Source organism: Amphiura filiformis, chromosome 11 (genome assembly GCF_039555335.1).
Source record: "Amphiura filiformis chromosome 11, Afil_fr2py, whole genome shotgun sequence".
In the NCBI taxonomy this organism is placed as follows: Eukaryota; Metazoa; Echinodermata; class Ophiuroidea; order Amphilepidida; family Amphiuridae; genus Amphiura; species Amphiura filiformis.
In genome coordinates this window covers 32,921,692-32,943,728 of record NC_092638.1, presented here as the reverse complement: position 1 = coordinate 32,943,728, position 22,037 = coordinate 32,921,692, and the positions used below count along the sequence as shown (strand labels likewise).

At 38.3% G+C, this 22,037-nt stretch overlaps 1 protein-coding gene across 5 annotated transcripts in view; it reads left to right on the top strand.

The window, feature by feature from the left end:
- The window catches only part of LOC140164745 (caspase recruitment domain-containing protein 11-like), a 70,485-nt gene that overhangs the window by 15,357 nt on the left and 33,091 nt on the right, over window positions 1-22,037 (top strand). For all 5 annotated transcript variants that reach the window (XM_072188108.1, XM_072188110.1, XM_072188109.1 and 2 more), the window contains exons 3-8: window positions 6,797-6,890; window positions 7,602-7,707; window positions 14,533-14,688; window positions 16,446-16,636; window positions 20,219-20,323; window positions 21,580-21,759. In XM_072188108.1, the coding sequence (XP_072044209.1) occupies window positions 6,810-6,890; window positions 7,602-7,707; window positions 14,533-14,688; window positions 16,446-16,636; window positions 20,219-20,323; window positions 21,580-21,759 (819 nt within the window). In that variant the 5' untranslated portion in view covers window positions 6,797-6,809. The remainder of the gene's footprint in view (window positions 1-6,796; window positions 6,891-7,601; window positions 7,708-14,532; window positions 14,689-16,445; window positions 16,637-20,218; window positions 20,324-21,579; window positions 21,760-22,037) is intronic.

Below are 22,037 nucleotides of genomic sequence, written 5' to 3'. Positions count from 1 at the left end.
CTGGTGTGGCGTAGTCACACGAAGTGATCGGGCATGCTATGCCTGGCATTTTGATACTGAAGGCGTTCAGGGTCTTGACTTGAGCTAGCTGGAATATGTCTTGGTCATTAATAACTACTACTAGTATGTTACAGTAACAATCACATTCACCATGGCGAACATGACAGGTGATCTCATGATGGTTTTTCTTCTGGAAATGTGATTGTTTTGACGTAGAAATTTACCTTTTTGTCAACAAAAAAATTATTTATTTTGTTGTGCACTGTATCTTTGTGTATGTCGGCCTACTGTCATAATTACAACAAACATCTTCGTATGAGAAATAACGCATGATCACTCGCACTATTCAACCCCAGTTCATCGTACACGGTAAAGTTTACTGTAAACCTGGCCCTGGGCCTGGCAAGTGGAGTGAGTACATTGTACAAGAAGGAAGTGGAAGTTTCTTTATCTTCATCAAGTCATGATTTCCGAACATTTTAGTGAATGAAAACTGCATGGAGCTGTTGCATATTCCAGGATAGCCGACATCACATGATCATGTGTGAAGAAATCAGATCTTGGTCATTAATAACTACTACTAGTATTTGTTGTCTTGTCCTGTCTTGTCTTGTTCTTTATTGTGGACTTTAACAATGACCAAGATCTGGAATGATATAATGGTATAATGATATATAACTAACTGTAACATACTATACAATAACGTACAATCCTCTAATGACAACAAATTTTGAATCACATTTGAGATCTATTTTGACATTTTTAGATAATCATTTCACAATTTACATGGATCTAATTGGACCTTCTGTGTCCAAGTTTGAGTCGAACCGAGTCTGTTGGTGTCCGAGTCTGGCAAAAAGTGGATTTGAGTCTAATTGATACATCAACATAGGCGTAGATCCCCCAATATTTTGCCAGGGGGATGCTCCATACAATCATCCCCCCAATGTTGACGCCTGAATATAGATTTCTGACCACATATTTGCCCATGTTAGCCCAAAAAGTGCAAATTTTCGCGCGCTTCGCACGCATTTATTCCTCTTTTGCACCATATTTCATCAGTTTAGCTTTAAAATATCAAAATGTTTCTAGCGCTTTGCGCGCATTTGAACCATAAACTTATTTTGCCACCAAAAGGTGCTGGATTCACTATACTTTTTTCCAACCCCATCCCCCCATGTCAAAAAGAAATCTATGCCACTGTACATCACTGATTTATGGTAAGATGTCACTACTTTTTATTCCTTTTATTAAAAGGCATAATTTTTCAGTTTGATATGTGGCAGTGACGTGATGCGTTGAGGCAGCTGATCCATGCGCTCATCTATTATGCGCGTCATTACATGTGCATACTTCAGCGCTTAAAGTGTCCACTAGCTACTTGAAGCTGTGCCTATAAATGAAATGCACAATGACATCACTGCTACATGGTGATGAAAAATGGTACAGATGCGAGAAAGTCAGCATTCAAAGGTCTGTGTGGCACATCCCTGTAACCAAAATTACAAAGACCCCACTCCTCTGTAGCATGCAGCAATACTTTCTATTTTGGTTGGTGGGGGGCGGGGGGGTCATATGATTTTCATGTAGCTCGGAGGGGGGGGTCATATGATTTTTATTATCGGAGAAGGGGGGTCATATAGTTTTCGGCAGTGACTTTCTGTCTGCTCCCGGCCCCCCCTCCGGTAGAAATAATGAACGGTCCCTAAATTTGGCCATTTTGACTTTGGGTTCAAATTTCTTCAAAAATTGGTATTATAGTGATATTTCAGATATTCAGTGGTATGATACATGTACCCCCCCCCCCATGTGGGGTAAGCAGTTGAACATAATTTTTGAAGCACAAAATCCAAATAAAACATCTTATTTCACAAGGTCCCATTCTGAAGGAGAAAAAGTGGAGAAAAGAGAACTGTTACCCCTCCCCCCGAAAAAACCCAAAATTGTGAAAAATTTCCACTTTTTGCGGTAATTTTGCGCAAAATTTGTTGATTTTACCCCCTGAAATTCACTTTGCCTCCCCCCCCCCGAAAAAAATTCCCGGCGCCGCCACTGAGGAGAAAAAGCGCTTGATGTGGGGTCCGGGATGTGGAGACAAGGCTGCATGTGGATCAGGACATGGACACCTTCAAGAATTTTAAATCAAAATTTTGACTATACAACTGGGTCACATGAGTTTCAGCAATAAAAATCATAATAACAAAACATGTTATCCACACTAATGTTTAAAACATGACACCTTTTAAGAAATTTTAAATCTAAATTTTGACTATATTTAGGGACCGTTCACAAACACTTGTAAGGGGGGGCCTGATGCCAAAAAATTTCATCGCAAAAAATTTTCGGGCCCCCCCCTTTACAGACCTCCAAAATTTCAGGGCCCCCCTTTTTGACATGAAAATTATCGGTCAACCCCATAGAAAAGCATATAAACTCAATTTTCCCAGGAAAATATGTGGTCATTTTTTCAGAGCCCCCCCTTAGGAGGGTCAAAATTTTCAGCCCCCCCTTTTGCATCAGGCCCCCCTTACAAGTGTTTGTGAACGGTCCCTTAACTGGGATTTGATGTTATGGGTCACATGAGTTTCAGCGATATAAAATCATAATAACAAAACATGTGTCACCCACACTATTGTTATCTTATTATATTTGTTTGAAGAATAAGTAGAACAGGACTTCCTTATTGAGATACCACACAGGTATAGGCCAGAAACCCACCCACACTCGCCAAATATCCTTCTGTCAAATCTGATTTTCTCAAAACAAAAACCATCTATAAAAACAAAAACAAAATCTCAAGGACATCAATAACAGCATGTTTTATCATAATATGTTTTTAATATGCAACAACAGAATCAATGTTGATGCCACCCACATGTATATACACAGGGTGTAAGTGATAGAATGCCGGTGGCAATTTCAGAAACAAGTAAAGCCTGGTGGATAGTCACAGCGTTTTTCTCGCAGCGGCAAATCGCCGCGATTTCTCGCCAACGTGTGCGACTTTTCGGCGAAAGTGTGCGACTTATCACGCTTTCAATTGCGAGAAAAAAATTATAGGCTGGCGTTGCCAGTCTATTATGGTGACATATGTTGCCAAAATAATAGCGTCTTCTCCATTTTTATGCATTTTATAACAGTGTCATTTTCGTATGAAATATAATAGGATACCAGTGATTTCTGAAGGACAATTTAAGATTTTCTTTCTCTCTCTCCAGTTTCTTGTGTTTTGAATATTTGCCGCGAAATAGATCACATGTAGGAAAATAATAGTCTTGCACATTGGCCAATACTCCGGCGGAGTCAAACGGTCAGGCTAAAAAACCTAATAGAGGTTATCCGTGTTCTATAAGTTGCATATCCTATCAGCGACTGCTATACCTTGTTTAGGACTTTCAAAACAAGTACCTGCATGTGTAACCATGACTGCTTCAAAATAGCCCGCCAAAGTCATGCAGGTAACTCCGAGGTCGTGCATTGAATTGGTTTGAATGAGGAATACTACGGGAATCAGCGCCTTTGTTAGAAGTCACGATGAGTAAAGTGGATACCCTCTATAGGCCTGTAGTAAAATAATAATAATAATTATACAGTAAATGGTAGGCCCTATAGACGAATCCAATTTCACGCATTCCTACACCTCAATGGCAGCCATAGCTGGGTCCCCGTCGCCCCATCTCACCTAAAATGTGAAATGATGCGGCCTTGGAGGGTATTTTAAACTGCATTCTATCACCCGTGTTAGACAAAATAATGATGGCAGTTGACAACACAAAAGAATCTAACATCGAATTTTAAGCGGCTTTAATCCACCCAGTTGGGAAATCACAACACCAGTTTGGTACTGCGGGGACCCAGTAATGGCCGACCAAATCCTGTCCATGATTTGGCTCGTTGGATCCGTCTACCACTGAGGATCATGAAAGTAGCCTAGATCACCGCACATACTAATGCACATACTGACTATTAAATTGTGCTGAAAAGATCTATCTCTTCCCTGCATCCACACCTTCGATATTTAATAACGAGTAGCAATGGATTGCCAGGAATTAATTTTCTTTTGGACATCACGATAATCACCCCGACGTATGAGGATATTGTTCGTCGGTCAAGTTCGCCATGATGTCTGTGATTTCTTCATGCTTACTTGGGACAGAAAATCGCCAGCTAAAATCGCTTTTCAGTAGAAAAATTTCAACTGGAAATTTTTCTATCGCAACTCCGTCGGCGGCAAAAAATGGACTCGCTAGCGTTTTCCGCTGAACAAGTGCGACAAAGTCGCTGTTCGTCGGCGGGAAAAAAAATCGCGGCGATTTGCCGCTGCGAGAAAAACGCTGTGACTATCCACCAGGCTTAATACTGGACACTTTATGGATAAATTCAGTATTAAAAATACACATGTTCTTTGAGTTTGCGTGATGTGCAGTGAGCTCCAATATTGATACACTAACCCTACCAAACATCAAAACACCTCAATTCCAAAAGCATATGCTTGGGCAGGTATCCCACATGATGCAACTGCGTCTTCATGCCAACAGTCATATGGTGACGGAAAGCTTGGCCGCCCAAGCTAAACCCCTGTGGCAAGGTAGGCCTGTGCACATCTCACCTGAGGGGTCGGTGGTTCAAAACCACACTGGAGAAAAAAAGCTCTCTCCTCTTCTTTCTTCCTTCCTTTCTTCTTTCCTTCTCCCTCGACAAAAAAACTGGGGCATTATAAGAGTTAGCCTTTAGTGAGAGGCTCGATGATCCAGAAGTGAGGAGGGGCAGCTACCGCCCAGGGCGGCGCCACAGGGGGCAAGGGGGCAATTGCCCCCTATGATTTTCAAAAAGAGGTAAAAGAAGGGAAAAGAGAAAGAGAAGAAGGAGAGAGAAAGGGCAGAGGAGAAAAGAGAGAAGGGAGAAGAAGAAAAGGAGCCCTCCCTGACCATGGTTAGAAGGAGGAAACTCCCCCTTCGGACATATTGCCCCTTGTGGAATGCTGATCTACGCGGTTTTAAAGTTGTTGGTTTTTATATTTTGGGCCCATTTTCGCAAATTTCCCCCAATTTAGCCTAAAAGTGCCAATTTTTTTCAAGCTTCACATGACTATATTTAACGCTTCCACCATATTTCACTTCCTGCACATTTGTACCATGAACTTATTTTGTTGCCAAAAGGTGCTGGATTTACTATAGGTCCATAATGCCTAAAACCAGCGGGCTGAAAGTCGGGCCCGTGAATGAAATCCATAAAAATATGCGGTTGGAAAATAAATAAAAAGGGTGAAAATGGTGCATCAAATGGCTTCATGTGTGCTTTCATTTAAAAAAATTTCTAAATTCTGACACCCCCCTGCGTCGCGCAAGCGTGACGGGCAGCGCTGTCGCGCTGCATAACAAATTTCCAACAAAATATTTGCCCCCCCTATCAAAATACCCTGGCGCCGCCCCTGCTACCGCCCACTGTAGAATTCTGTAGAACATGCAACAACCCTGAATGTAAACCAGACTTGTTTGCTTGGTATATAAAGCATTAAAACATTGCAGAATATTGGGCAGACAGTACAGCATCCAAAAGGAGACAATTAAGTCCTATGTTAGCCTACAAGTTACCATCGATGTTCACATCGTCTTTTATTCAAAGCTGGTTAGCCAAGTTGCTTTACACCATCTACTCATCTCTTTGTACATGTAAGTTTTCATGGTTGCTAACTGAGTTTATAGTGGGGTAATGTCAATTGGTCTTAATGTTTTTGGATTCATGTACCATTTCAATGTTTTGTTTTCTTAATTCTTTGCACCCACCCCCACCCCACCACCCACCGCACACACACACGATAATGTGGGGCTTATGTTATCACCCAGATGGTTGGTTGGCTGTTCGTCCGGCCCGCCGTCCGGGCGGAAGCAAAATCATCAACTGTGCAGCTCCAATGCAGTACCCGATCAACATCATTATTATGTTTTCAGGGTTATTAGGAGTTAAGAAAACCTAATAATGATAATATTGGATGGATTATTTAGATGATACCATAACATATCGGATTCGTCATACATATATCGAACTCGCCGTTGGCTCGTCCGATATTTTTATGACTCATCCGATATGTTATGGTATCATGCTCAGCCATCCAATATTATATCAAACTTGGTATGGTGATAGGATGGTGGCCTGATGTGCTCTATAGTTTTGTGTCATGTTATTTGCATATTTATGAATATTAATGAGCTTATTTGCATATTTTTGTCCAAATTTTCATTAATCCACTCTGCAGCTTAAACGCAATAACCAATCAACTTCAAACTTGATATAGTGAGTATATGGTGGCCTGATGTGATGTATAGTCTTGTGTCATGTTATTTGCATATTTATGAAAATTAATGAGCTTATTTGCATATTTCATCTAAAATGCCATTATTCCATGCTGAAGATTTTTTTCCCAATGAACTTCTAACATGGTAGGGTGATAGAGTATGATCACCCCTTGTGTTGTTTAGTTTGTGTCATGATGCTACTAGCATTTATGAATATTATTGACTTCAATTGCATCTTATGTATTTACAAACCTTTTATTTTCATAGTTATTTAATACACCCCTTTGTGTGAGGGCCACCTAATTAATTACTAGCCACATGATTGTAGTTTCTTAATTTTTAAGAATTTTGTAGGGTTATTTAGCCTCTTCCATAAAAAAAAAAACGTAACCAAACGACCCTACTTAGCAAGTACATGTAAGACCATCCGCCTGTAGAGAGTGTTTTTTTTTCCTTGCCTATCAGGTAAATTTAAATATGTTTATCCTTTATAATTACAGAAACAGCATCAAGATGTCTGATGTGTTTCATAACTATGAGCTGCAGAGGCAAGCCCTCAATCAGAATAGGGAACAGATCACAAGGACAATTAGGGTAAGTATGTTCAAATAAAACATGAAGCAGGCTCAGAATTTGATTTTATTTCATTTCTTCATTTCACTTCATTTCATTATTCTTCCTTTTGTTTGTTTGTTTCTTTCTTTCTTTCTTCCATTATGTATTCATTCATTGTTTCATTTTCTCCTTTCTTCCCTCCTTACTTTCCTTCTAAAGTTCTTACTTGCTTTGTTCTTTCTTTTCTCCTTTCTTTCATCTTTTGTTTTCTTTCCTTCCTTTTCTTTTCTCTTCTCTTCTCTTCTCTTCTCTTCTCTTCTCTTCTCTTCTTTCTTTTTTTTTCATTTCTTTTCTTTTCTTTTCTCTGTCTATCTCTCCTCATGTTTTTGCTCTATATCCTCTTTTTCTTTCTTTCTTTCTTTCTTTCTTTCTTTCTTTCTTTCTTTCTTTCTTTCTTTCTTTCTTTCTTTCTTTCTTTCTTTCTTTCTTTCTTTCTTTTTCTTTTTCTTTCTTTCTTTCTTTCTTTCTTTCTTTCTTTCTTTCTTTCTTTCTTTCTTTCTTTCTTTCTTTCTTTCTTTCTTTCTTTCTTTCTTTCTTTCTTTCTTTCTTTCTTTCTTTCTTCCTTCCTTCCTTCCTTTCTTCTGTGACCCCCAGTATGTTCATGACCCCCCTTTCTGAAGATACTGGCAGCCCCTTAATCTCTTTGATGGATATACACCACCCATGTTTAAACCTTATGTCTCTTTACAGGTTTATAAGTTCTTTGATAAGCTGAGGAGCCACAATGTGATAAGTCTTGAGGACTATGAAGAAATTGACAACTCTTCCAGATATCCAACCTCAGCAGAGAAAGCTGGTGAGTCAAATCTCCAGGGTGGGGGTGGAGGGTCACTTAATATATAATATAACTGAAATGTACAGTTTTACATTCAATTATACTGTATTTGTACACCTATACAGTTATACATACAGTTATACATACATGTATGTATATATGCGTGCTGCGGTTCACGCTACATTTTTCTCCTGCAATTGGGTCATGAACAAGAGGTACTTGGGACAAGGTGGGACACGAGAGCACATCAGACATATCGAATTGCATTCTGTATACCAAGAATGTCCTTCTGATATCAAATAATTTATATTTTTTGAAATTCACGATATAATGTACATTTTTATGGCAAATGATTAAAAATTAATATTTTTGATATTTAACAGTCATCGAAGTAAGCTATGTAAAATTTAATGATAAAATACACAAAAACAGTGTAATTGTGTTTTTACAGCATGATTTTATTACTCGGGAGTTTGCTGAATACTGTAACCGTATTGAAGATATGGTTTTTTTCCCCAAAAGCACACACAAAAAATAGGTCTTTTTTTTTTGGGGGGGGGAAATGTATATATCTTCAATATGAAAGGTCAAAATTTTCAATTGATCGTCGGCTTTTCATCCCAACTACATACATGTACACTTAATAAATTAAGTGCATATCATTAGATTTAGAAAGTTTACTTTGAGGACTGTTAAATTATTTGAAAAAAATTTGTCATAAAATTTGTATTATATCGCGAATTTCAAAAATAAAAAAACGTTCACCTAAAAAACGGGTGGGACTATGCTCGGACGAATACGGTAATATTGATTCCAAATTTAAAGACTAACAAATAAAAAAAAGTATATCATGGCTTTAATATAAGGTACATGTGGTAGAGGTTAAACAAATTCAGGATATGTGATCAAAATATAACCGCATTTGAAGTAGATAATATTTCCTAAATTTGGTACATTTTGCTTTCAATGTCCAATGAACTTTGTGGTAAAAACAGGATTCAGTATAACAAGTGATATGATGCATTATAATTCTTTATTGAATTGAATTCTTTGATCTCATCATATCCTAAAACATATACATATCAAGGGTTCAGAACCAGAAAGCCGTAACTCACAATGTACTGCTCTCACAAAATGAACATGATGAAGTTGACAAATAACTTTGTGAGATATTCCAGATTTAAAATCCTTATTTTATACCTTTTTTAAAATTTATACCATAGGAATAGGATGGCACCTTGCTTTGGCCTTCAAAACCCAATACAGGGTGTAACAATAAAATTTAGACAATTGCATTTTAACTTCTCAGGAAAAAAAAGAGTTATGCTCAAATGATATGCAATACAGTCAGTAATATCTTGGCTAAAAGAAGATGTTTAAGTTGGTTTCTTTACTAGCTTGAGATCAAAAGTTATATCCGATTAATTAAATCATCCAGAAAACGTGTCGGGCCCGCGAGGTGTACTTTGCATATAAAAAATTGGCGCAATTATTTTGAACCTTTTGTGAACTTTAGATATAACTGTTCAAAATGGTATCAAGATTTTTGGGACACTCTGTATTTGTACATGTATGCTATATCTGCACTTCAACTGAGAGATATGAATTTGAAACCTTGGACTCATCTTTTAGTGGACATATATGTCTCTTAAGCATGGATGTATATACCATAATTGTAAATGATTAAATACTTGACAAAAATGAAGTTTCCAAATCCATCTCTATTTTTGGGACTTATTACCAAAAACAAAACATGGTATCATATTGTTATTGGCATAATTACTTTTAGAACAAAAGAGATATAACTTTTCAGGAGACATCCTGGAAATGAAGTTTCCTGAAAATTCAGGAAATGGAGATCATTTGCAGGAAGTTATTTTTAATTGAAAGCATTGAAAATGTGAAACTTGGTTGTCAATTGCCAGAAAAAGTAATTTCAGATAAAGTTTGTGCTTTTAATGAAAAATAATTAATTTGGTTTTATCGGATTGCTTCCAAAATCATAAATCATAATTATCTGTCCATAATTTCCAAGTAGGGTTAATATAAAATTTGGTATGGTGATAGGATATGTTAGCCTGATGTGCTGTATAGTTTTGTGTCATGTTATTTGCATATTTATGAATATTGAGGAGCTTATTTGCATATTGCCTACATTTTCATTAATCTATTCTGCAGCTAAATGGAATAACCGATCAACTTTAAACTTGGTTTGGTGATTGGATATGGTGGCCTGATCTGCTGTATAGTTTTGTGTAATGTTATTTGCATATTTATGAATATTAATGAGCTTATTTGCATATTGCATATTATTTGTAATTGTAGTTATTAGAAAGAAGTGAGAGGACCTATTATGCTTCACCCTGACAAGGTGTTAGACAATACTTACTCAACAATAGTACATGCAGGGGTGTACACATGCGATAATCAAAATCCCCATGCCGAAATTGTCTAGTACAATGCCGTCATAGTTATTTGTGCTCAATTGTTGTTAGCCTTCATTGTGTTACTGGGACGTCATTGCAAAATAGATAATTTCGGCGCCCGGGAATTTCGAATATCGTGTGTTGAGAGACAGCTGTATTAATTCGTTTTTATGTTTGCCAATTTATTTTGCCAATATTGCAATATTTCATTATTTGTGACTTTGGTCTGATAGGATCACCTAGTCAAAAATTGGGATATTCTAGTTGAAATCCATATAGTTGAAAGACATGACCTTTTTGGCCTTTGAAACTCAATGCTGAGTATATCGTCCCATTTTTTCAGCTCATAATGAGGCAACTATTTAATTTTTCATTATTTTCAAGGTTTCATTATTTATCTATAATAAATTACTGAAACTGGCGAATTGTTGAGGCTAAAAACTTTTACGGTTTACATTATTTCGGAAAACGGGCTTTTGTGATGCGGAGAACAAGGTGGTGCGCACTTCAATAAAATGTCAAATTTTGTTTTTGTTTACGTTAAGGGGGGTCAAATTAAGTTAATTAGTTTCAAAAGCACTGAAAGGGCCTTTCGGCCTATTCACTACCAACCATTCACCTATTGGGTTGCTGTTTAAACATAGACACCCGCAGATCCTTTGTCTGCTTTTTTGGTCTGATATTGGGTCACTCATACCATTACACAGGAGAAGCAATTAGTATTGTTTATTCAAGTAATTAGTCAACATTAGACTGTTTTTATGGAGAACATATTTGTTAACAGTAGAGTGTTTGTTTATTGAATTAGTTCAAGAGTTTGATACTTTTATGTTGAAGGACAAATTAATCAGGGTTGCCAAACCTGTGGTTTGGTAGCCCAAATGGGTGACTTTTGAAGATTTTCCTCAGTGTGACTTTTGACAGAAACAGATGGTTAAGAAAAAAATTGGGTGACTTTTCAGCAATGCAGTTGCAAGTCTGGTAAGGCTAAGCATGTCTTGAAGGCCTACATTTATTCAACTAAGGGACTTCACATTAATTAATTATGAACCCTGCTCATGGGAGAGGGTTAGTCTGATATTGGGTCACTCATACAGGAGTAGCTGAACGATAATCTGTGTCTGTGCAAAATATTTAGGCCCATTGAACATAAGTGTCCTACAAAATTGTAAATTAATTTTGATTGTTCTGAGACTGCACTTCAAATTGCGCTGCATCAGGTGAAATTGCACCACAACTTTCAAAATGGGGTGCCCCCAGATAAAAAAAAATTAACTCAAACACTGAAATTGCACCTGACCTCCTTAATTGTAACTCTAAATGACAATATCCTCTCACATCACTTATCACATTAAATAGAATATTAAAAAAAATTATATAAAATATCAGTACCGCAAAAGACAGTAAACCGCAAAAGACAGTGACCGTGAAAGACGGGTGACTGCTAGTATTTATAAATAAGCAGCCTTTTTACCAATGCTTATATGCACTTTTGTTCATTATATTTGGTTATCTACACACATAACATTCTACACACATAACATTCATATAAAATAAAAATATAGCTGGGTTTTTTCTTCAAAACTTAAATCAAGTTTTAACACAAACATAGTGTATTCTGAAGTATTCAAATGACCTCTCTGTATATATTTGAGGATAGAGGGAAAATGGGGGGGGGGGGGGGTTTGACTCATTCATATAAAAATAACAAAAATCATGCAGAACCTAATCCAATATGAAATAATTATTATCATCACCAAATTGTCAGAAATAGGTCTTTTAATCTTATTTAGTTAAACTATTTATAACAATGTCCATCTGGTGAAAGCATTGGCTAATTCAGTGTGCAAAGTAGAATTACCTGAATGGACTACTTGATTTGAAATCTACACCCCTCTGTGTGGGAAATTAGGTCATGTCTGCCATAGGGGGTGTATGGGTTTTAAGTGCAATAGCCTATTGTAATAGAAACCACAAGATAATATAGCCAACGCTTCCCTTTACATCTAAATACTATTCCTATATTACACAGTTCCGCTTTCATTCCATGGACAAAAAATATTATTTGGTTAGGGTTTCCTGATTGACTGTTGGTCAGAACCCTGCCCGGACAAAACAAATTTTGAGCGCCCTGGGAACCAAAGAAAAGTTTATTATGCACAAGTCAATTGGAACAGTTGATAACATTTTGACCAGGAGTTGATGTAAATTTTGTCCCTGCAGAGCCGGGCATGTGTCAGGCATTGGGGAGTTGACCAAGTCCAAAGAGCTGGGAATTTGGGTGGGCACTTGAGCCATTAAGGCAATAGACTGACTGGGTTTACAGCAATTGCCCTGCAAGCAGCGTTTGGGACTTGGGTGGGATTTTACACACAAATATTGCCCAGTTGGTCGGGGACTTGGACGAGAGTTAGCTAAGGAGTTTAACATGTCAATATATACAGCCCGGCACAAGGCCTGGCCATCCCAGATACCCAGGGGCTGGGACATAACTTGACTGATGCATTGCAGTTTTGAATTGCAAGAACTAGTGATGTTCAAGTTTCTGATCATTTGCATTGTTTATCACGCAAAATAAATTACTGCAACAAGCTGACCCAACTTCTCAAGCAGCATGCAACCCATAAACACAATTATTTTCCCACGGCATTACCTGTTAATATAGTCTCAAACTAAGTATAGCATATTGTTATATGATATTGGAGCAAAACTTGATTCTATTGTTTCCGTTTCTTTCTAATATATTTAACTTTAAAGAGGCTCTGAGAGATTAGGGACCATTCACAAACACTTGTTGGGGGGGGGCTGATGCAAAAAAATTCATCGCTAAAATTGTTTGGGCCCCCCTTTTCAGATCCCAAAAATTTCAGGGCCCTCCCCTTTTTGACATGAAAAGTTATGGGTCAACCCCATAGAAAATCATATTAATTCAATTTTCCCAGGAAAATTTATGGTCATTTTTTTCATGGCCCCCCTAGGAGGGTCAAAACTTTTAAAGGCCCCCTTTCTGCATCAGGCCCCCGCAACAAGTGTTCGTGAACAGTCCTTTATGCAAAAAAAAAAATAAAATGAGAAATCATAAATTGCCTTATTTTTATAAATCAAATATTCAGATAGCCTACCAAGCCATAATTCAGAGACAACAAATTTGTAATATTGAAATTAAGAGACCTACCTATTGTGAGCGCTGTACGTGTTAAGCTTATCTGATTGAACTGTTTATGTTATTTTTAAATTCCATGATATTGAATTGAACATGTCTGTTTGACCTCACAGTAAAACCAAGCCTTGAAATAAGCAGACTGGAACCAGGAGCAATTTTTTTCAACATTGCTCCTGGTTCACTGGTATTTTACAAGAACCAGGAGCTATTTCTGAAGAAACAGGAGCATTTCTGCATATACAATACAGCATACCAGCACTACTGCATCAAGTGCATAACTGGAACCAGGAGCAATTTGTTTCAGAGCATTGCTCCTGGTTGATGTGAATTTTACAAGGACCAGGAGCAATTGTTGGCTTTACGAGAGCAAATTTGCTCCCCGCCCCCGCTTATTTCAAGGCTTGAGTAAAACCTCATTTGATCCCATCTTGATTTCAGTTATGTTGCCGATGCCCTACATGTACATCAACAATCGACCTCCCAGTCCACGTACACCAAATGTTCTCAATATTTAAACAATGTTAGTCTTATCTGTGTATTTGTTCACCATATTCTTGGAAAACCATTTCATGACATCTAATATGTCTTGTTTGTATCTTTCGGTAATTCGGAGACAACTAACTTGTAATATTGAAATTAAGAGACCTACCTATTGTGAGTGCTGTACGAGTTAAGATTATTGAACTGTTTATGTTATTGTAAATTCCATGATATTGAATTGAACATGCCTGTTTGACCTCACAGTAAAACCTCATTTGATCCCATCTCGATTTCAGTCATGTTGCCGATGCCCTACATCAACAATCGACCTCCCAGTCCACACCAAATGTCCTCAAGGTTTGAACAATGTTACATTTAGTCTTACCTGCAGGGTTCGAAATTTTGGTTGTCCGGTTGCCCGGGACAACTAAAAAAGTCGCCGGACAACCAAAAATACTGATTCGGTTGTCCACCGGACAACCATAAATCTAGCAAAAAGTCACATTTGTAGGCCTATGGACAACCAAAAACTTAGATGGACAACCAGAAATTGTAATCTGGTTGTCCGTGGGACAACCATTTATTTTCCCTAAATTCGATCACTGCTTACCTGTCTACTTGTTCACCATATTCTTGGATAACCATTTCATGACATCTAATTGATCAGGGACAACATGTCTAATTGATGTATGTATCTGTCTGTCTTGTCTGTCCATGTGTGTGTCTTGTCTGTCTTCTCTGTCAAGTTGTTCACCATATTCTTGATTACCATTTCAGGACATCTAATTGATGTTATTGATACCAAAGGACCAAATGGCTTACAAGTATTCATACAATGTCTTGATGACCATTACCCAGACTTGTATGAGAGAGTTACAGGATTAGCCTCGTCACCCAGAAACTATGTCAGAACTCCTGAGCCTGTAGGACGTGGTGAGTACAAACTTTCCTAAATACCCCGGACTGAACGCGGAACGGATTGATAATTTTTCAGAATTATGGATTAGCGCATATATATCTTCTAGGGTTATTAGGTCAGATCGGGGTGAGTTCTGGCCGAGTTGAAATGGACCGGGTTTTTTCTTTTGGTTCAAGTCAGGATCAGGAAAAAATAAGTGGCATTTTGTTCACGGAACGATTGCCGAATAGGGTGCAACTCTACTAGTCTCATTACAAGACTGCCCTACCCCAACCCTAATCCTTAACCCTAAACTCCGTAAACGAGGACTGGACTCAAGTCTAGCAAGTTGCACCCTATTCGGTAATTGTACCTTGTTCACTAATTTCTTTATTCACAGTAAAATTTCACTTGTAATTTATTTGTTTGATTGTTTGTTTGTTTGTTTGTTTGTCTGTCTCTCAAGTGAAAATATATTATGAATTCAAACCAACCCTACAATAAAAAATGGGAATCATGAGGAATAGTAATATACAGGGTGTCCCAAAAAAAAGAGGTCCCTCATTGCGCCCTCTTTTTCTCCTATATCAAAAAAGTTGATCAAGTAAATGTTGGTATGTAAAGAAGCCTTTACCCGTTAGCTTTAATAATTTCAATCGGCTCATAACTTTTGAAGATATGCCCTTTTAAAGAAATGTATCGGTTTTTCACTCTGTCCACGAAGGAGGTTTGGCTACTTCAAAGATTGAAAAGTGCATATACCATGCATGAATATAAAACATTCCTCGATGATAACTTTATAAAATAACAACTTTATTTTAGGGAATGGGCTTTACCTGTGCGCTTATGGGTCATGGATTTTGTTAAGTGTAATTAATTTAAGTTAAATTGATGTGGGATGGGACTTCATTTGCTATACTTGCAATTACTTATGTTTTTCTCGGTTATTTTATGCCTTTTTGTTTTATTATGTTTTTTACTTTCTTACTCTATTGTTTCTTGCTTTCTTTTTATTGACAACATAAGTCATTTCTCTTTTTGGAATAAAAGGTAGCCCTGAAAAGGGCTGTTTAGTTTGTCTTTGGTTCTTTTGAAGTGAGTTTACTGTGCTGCTCTGCCCTCTACCTGGTTGCCTCCTTGACGAATACAGGTTTCAGCCCTAGTCCTCATTGCATCAATTGCTTTGCGTACCAATCTTGTGCGCCGGATACTTGCGAATATAGCAGTAATACGTTTGCAAATTTGGATTTTGCCACAAATGAAGAAATCAAGTGGTGTGAGGTCTGGTGATCTTGCAGGTCACTCCACAGTATGACCCATCCCAACCACTCTGTTTGCTATCCGTGGACAGAGTGAAAACGGGTACTTGTCTTTAAAAGGGCATATCTTCTAAAGTTGTGAGCCGATTGAAATAATTGTTTTGGTTTATTAAAGTTAACAATTAAAGGTTTCTTTACATATCGAAATATATTTGATCAACTTTTCAGAAATAGGAGAAAAAGAGGGCGTAATGAGGGGCCTCTTTTTTTTTGGGACACCCTGTACATCTATCCATTTTTTGATCGAGCTTTTTCAGCTCAAATCCATCCACCCTTGTGTGGCTGACACAAGGGTGGATGGCTGACTTGACCTCACACATGGGAGTGTGAATTTCAATGGAATTAAGTGAATGAGTGTCTCTATCTAAAATCTACACTCCCTGTATGGGGATAAGGTCAGGTCTTCAATAGGAGGTGCATGAATTGTAAAGTTCTGGAATAGCCTAATTTGTTAATTTTCTGTTTTCACACAGTTCATCCGTTCATTGATATCGAAGGAGTACAAAAACTCTATGCTCAGTTGGATGAATTAAGCAGACTGCATTCACAAGATCAGCTTGCCATTGCTGAGTTACGAGAAGAACACTTCAAGCTACGATTCGTCAACACAGCATGCAGGGCCAAGCTGAGCAAATATCCAAAAGTGGTGGAGAAACAAAAGCAGGTAAGACTTCACAAAGCGCAGCAGTTAAAGGACTTGCTTCTGGTGCATGAGGTCCCGGGTTCAAGCCCCAGGTGTGGGACCCAGGACCTTAGGGTACTTGTTTCTGGTGCATGAGGTCCCAGGTTCCAACCCCAGGGGTGGGACCCGGGACCTTAGAGTACTTGCTTCTGGTGCATGAGGTCCTGGGTTCAGAACCTTAGGGTACTTGATTCTGGTGTATGAGGTCCCGGGTTCAAGTCCTAGGGGTGGGAGCCAGGACCTTATTGTACTTGCTTCTGGTGCATGAGGTCCCAGGTTCCAACCCCAGGGGTGGGACCCGGGACCTTAGGGTACTTGCTTCTGGTGCATGAGGTCCTGGGTTCAAACCCCAGGGGTGGGATCCAGAACCTTAGGGTACTTGATTCTGGTGTATGAGGTCCCGGGTTCAAGCCCCAGGGGTGGGACCCAGTTTTGGATCTCATTGTTATTTTGAAGTGTTAGCAATGTATGTGTGAACAATCCTTTTATTCTAGTCTTTTGTTGCTGACTGAAAAGTTGAACGAAGACAACTTATGTTTTCGGTTTGGTGAGTTATGTTTAGGCCAATGGAACTCGATTATTAGTTTCCGATTGGATGTTTGAAAAAAAGGACGAGGTCGCTATTTCATTATTCATTATTCGGTCTCTTTTCATTATCCATTATGTCAACAAAATCAATGATTTTATGAACAGCTTTCTCCAAATTTAGGTACCCACCAGTACCAAAGTATATATTGTTGATGAAAGACCATTTCAAAACAGGTATTAATGCTTAGATCATCATTACAGACATTTTGCAACAGATTGAGAAAAGATTTTATTTTTAAAAATTAAAATGAAAAGAAATTTGCAATTTTGTAATCACCAGAAACATGATGAGGTAATCCGTAAATTTCCATTATTTACCACATCCTCTACCCCTACAACTAAGAAAAACTGCTGATTATGATCAGCAGGGTATGTCAGACATTTTGAGAGTTTCAATTTTGATTAGTTCCATCTCAATTTTCAAATAATTTACTTTTTTATAAAAATAATGAAAGTTTTGGTCAAATTGAAAAGGTGATGCGGGAGGTCAATAGGAAACTAACAATCGAGTTCCATTAGCCTTATTTCTGACATGAAAACGTGAGATGAGAGGGTTGGTGCCAATCCAGACAAAAGAAGTGTCTAAATTTTACGGAAAAAGAGGAGACCTTTTCATTCGAATTGGCAATTTGTCACATAAATGTGAACCACTTTAACATAACAAAGGCCTATTATAGGTATTATAGGAAATAAAAGCGAGAGGGGCGCTAGACCACTAAAAACACCGGTGTTCCACACACTGTGTGTCCACTGTGTGTGTTCTATAAATATAATCTTGTCTTATCCAGCCTTGATTGACAGCAGGCATCCACCTCTATGGAAATATTAAGCTGATTGGTACTTCAAATTACAGATCAACTCACATAATCCCTTGCGTTTTCGTTTCTGAACAATAGAGCTTGTGAAACTGAAAAGATAAAAAGACCCTTAGGTCGTGTTCTCACTACAGACATGGGGTCTCGTACCTAGGTCCGAGTCCACATACAAGTGGACTCAGTCCACATTGATTTCAAGCGTTCTCACTAACACCAAAATGCTGATGTAGGATCGACTCCACTTACCCGGATGTTATAATATCAAGCGCTTCAATGCATGACCATGACGTCCACAAATTCTGTTCCAATGCATGTTTTGAGCGAACTCACGGCACAAATCAAACTTTACTAGACTATCAATTTGGAAAGATCATGTTTTATTTCCAGGCCCCCTGATATATTCCTTCAATCTATGGATATGTTATTTTGTGATATATGCATGTATTTGGAAAGATCTGAAATAAACACCTCTAAAACTGTTATTTTATATAGGCCTATACGTGTAAAATGAGAAATACATCGGGTTGTTATTTCTGATTTTGGTCAAGCACGCCGATTCACACGCAACACAACCTCTCAAATCACCATCAAAAATACTAATTTTGATTGGTAATTTTAACTCAGTCTAGCAAAATGTACACCTCAAAAACGAATATTACACCTGAATATTCTTTTGTATTATACTGTAAAGCCCAATGTCGTTTGTTTAATTCTGAAACTGGATAAAATCTGTATCTTGCTGCGATGCCGTTGTTTTCACACTGCACGAGAAGCATGCTGCTCATCAAACTACGGCAAGCATCTCGAATCTAACTAACGTCCGTGTATATCCACTTTCCCCTCGACTTTTTACCGCATAAAAAATAAATATTGTAAATTCATGAAATAAAGCATGCATGTATAAATTTGTTCATAATACCAGCTACGAATTTTTAAGTTAAAAATGCATGTTTACATTTTATCATGGAAAATTATATAATGTAGACATGTATATTGTATAGGCCTATTATAGTACAACGATGGCCATCAAGGTTGTGTATACAACATTTCCGGTATAAGTGGATCGAGTCCACTTGTAAACGCGTTCTCACTATGCTGTTTGATACCACGTCCTAGGTACGAGACTACCTCAATGAGGTGGTCTCGATGCTACATCCTGGATGTAGGATCGAAACCACTTATTTCGTGTTCTCACTATGCTTGGAAGTGGACTCGATGTAGGATCGAGTCCACGTCCTGGTATCAAAAAGGCATAGTGAGAACGCGCCCTTAGTGTACTTGCTTATGGTGCATGAGGTCCCAGGTTCAAGCCCCATGGGTGTGACTCAGGAGCCTGGGTTCAAGCCCCAGGGGTGGGACCCGGGACCTTAGGGTACTGCTTCTGGTGCACATGGTCCCGGGTTCAAGCCCCTGGGGTGGAATCTGGGATCTTGGGATCTTGGGGTACTTGATTCTGGTGTATGAGGAGGTTCCGGGTTCAAGCCCCAGGAGTGGAATCCGGGACCTTAGGTTACTTGATTCTGGTGTATGAGGACCTGCGTTCAAGCCCAAGGTGCATGAGGTCCTGGGTTCAAACCCTAGGGGTGGGACTCAAGACCTTAGGGTACTTGATCTGGTGCATGAGGTCCCGGGTTCAAGCCCCAAGGGTGGGACCCGGGACCTTGGGGTACTTGCTTCTAGTGCATGCGGCCCGGGGTTCAAGCCCCAGCTACTTGCTATATTGCTAACATCTATAGGTAACCATCTGCAGCATATTTTAAGTGCAGTGAAAAATAATGAGTTTTGCAAATTATTTTTAATGTTTTAATCTAGATTTTGGCATATGTTTGTGTTGGTACGATAAATTTGTGATTAGGCTTATCTCGATATAGTCAAAGAACTTGTACATAATTCAGCCTATGCTGGCACTATGCATGAGTTCCTCAACTATACATTGGTTAACTACAAGTTCAATAGTGACATAGGTACATGTATTTCGCTGGACGTAGTATCAAACCGCGTATGCAAAAATGCATCGACGTCACCACCACATTTAAGGTGACCCAATATATAGTCGATGAACTCGTATATAGTGCAGGCGTAGGCATAAGAATAGAAATAATCTGTATCCCCCCAGCCTCACCTAATAATACTTACCTTAATGTGTTTGTATATCTTACAGATGGACGTGGAAATCAAAGTACTGAAAGAAGAGGCTTTCAATATGGTAATCAAGAATGGTCTGCTGGAAAAGGAGAATAGCAAACTGAAATTTGAAAGGAAAGAGGTGAGTCAGGTTGGGGATAACACAGTGAAAACTTGCTCCTGTGCATAACCATAAATGGAATTGACCTTTTTGGTAAATCTGGTTAGCCTTTGAGGATAGACTTATGATGCTGTCACGTCAATGCGCACATCACAGCTTTGAAAATGCGCAGTAATGATGTTTGCTAAATGATGTACACATCGGCATGACAACCAATGATGACATCCCAGGTCTACCTGCAATAGGTTTACTGAAAAAGGTCAATTCCCTTCCATGCACATCCAAGATGGCAGCTATGGCATAAGCAGCCATCTTGGATGTGCAGTATAGGAATGATGAATAATGTTTCTGAAGTTATTGTAGTATGCGTTATTATAAACTAAACATAACAAGAAATGAAAAATGACTGGAAGTTTTTGTGACTCATTCCAAAAAAATTGAGTTGGCTAGAAATTCCCCTGGACAAGGAACTGACTGCTAATTGTCTTGTTGTAACCTGTACGAAACTCGGGGAGCTGATCCTGGTTGCGAAGGTTATTTGTGGAATGTCTAGGGTGTGCGCTCTTGTAGCAGCAAAGTCCCTGAATTGTTGCTAAATGGTTTATTGAATGATGTGGGGCCAAAGTGGTCAGCGACAACCTGTAAAGTGTGCCGAGGCTTGTGGATCACCGTCTAGGCATTGTGCCTGTGTTTTTCTTTTTTTTAAATAACACGGCCAGGTGTCATATTTAGGACAATATAAAGTCTGCACAAAAAGTAACTCAGCTGTTATAAATACGCCTATAGATTCAGAACTAATAATTGTTTTCACAATATTTCAACATACAGAGAAGGATGATTTATTTACGCATTTTGATACCCCATTACGTCAAATGTCGTTCAATATTAACAGCAGTAGTGGTTTTAAAAAAAAAAAATACCCCAATTTAAAAGTTGCAGTTATTTGTATTGATTTGAAGTACCCGAATTTAAAAGTTGCAGTTTTACAGTGCTGGCATTATAACCATTGATCGCTGTAAACTGCAACTTTTAAATTCAGGTATTTTTCTGTAAAAGCACTACTGTGTTGTTAATATTGAAGGACATTTGACGAATGGGGTATCAAAATGCGTGTAAATAAATCATCCTTCTCGCTATGTTGAAATATTGTGAAAAAAATTTAGTTCTGAATCTATAGGCGTATTTATAACAGCTGAGTTACTTTTTGTGCAGACTTTAGAATGCAGAAATTGTCAAATGTCTTTACCTTCTTGATATTTATGTCTATATCATTTCAGCACAAGCAACTGATAGACCAGTTAAAACAGAAGCTTGAAGATGCAGTGAACATGCATGCCAGCCAGAAACACAATTGGGAACGCACAAACAGTAAAAATGAACAACTGGCTTGTGACAAGAACAATCTGGCGAAACAGCTAGAACACATGCAGAGAGAGATAGAAACAGTAAAAAGACAGGTATGTCAATCAGTAGAAACAACAAGAACACTTGCAGAGAGAGATAAAAACAGTAAAGAGACAGGTAGGTCAATCAGTAGAAACAACTACAACACAAGAAGAGAGAGATCAAAATAGTAAAGAGACAGGTAGGTCAATCAGTAGAAACAACTACAACACAAGCAGAGAGAGATAAAAACAGTAAAGAGACAGGTAGGTCAATCAGTAGACACAACTAGAACACATGCAGAGAGAGATAGAAACAGTAATCAGTAGAAAGAACTAGAACACTTGCAGAG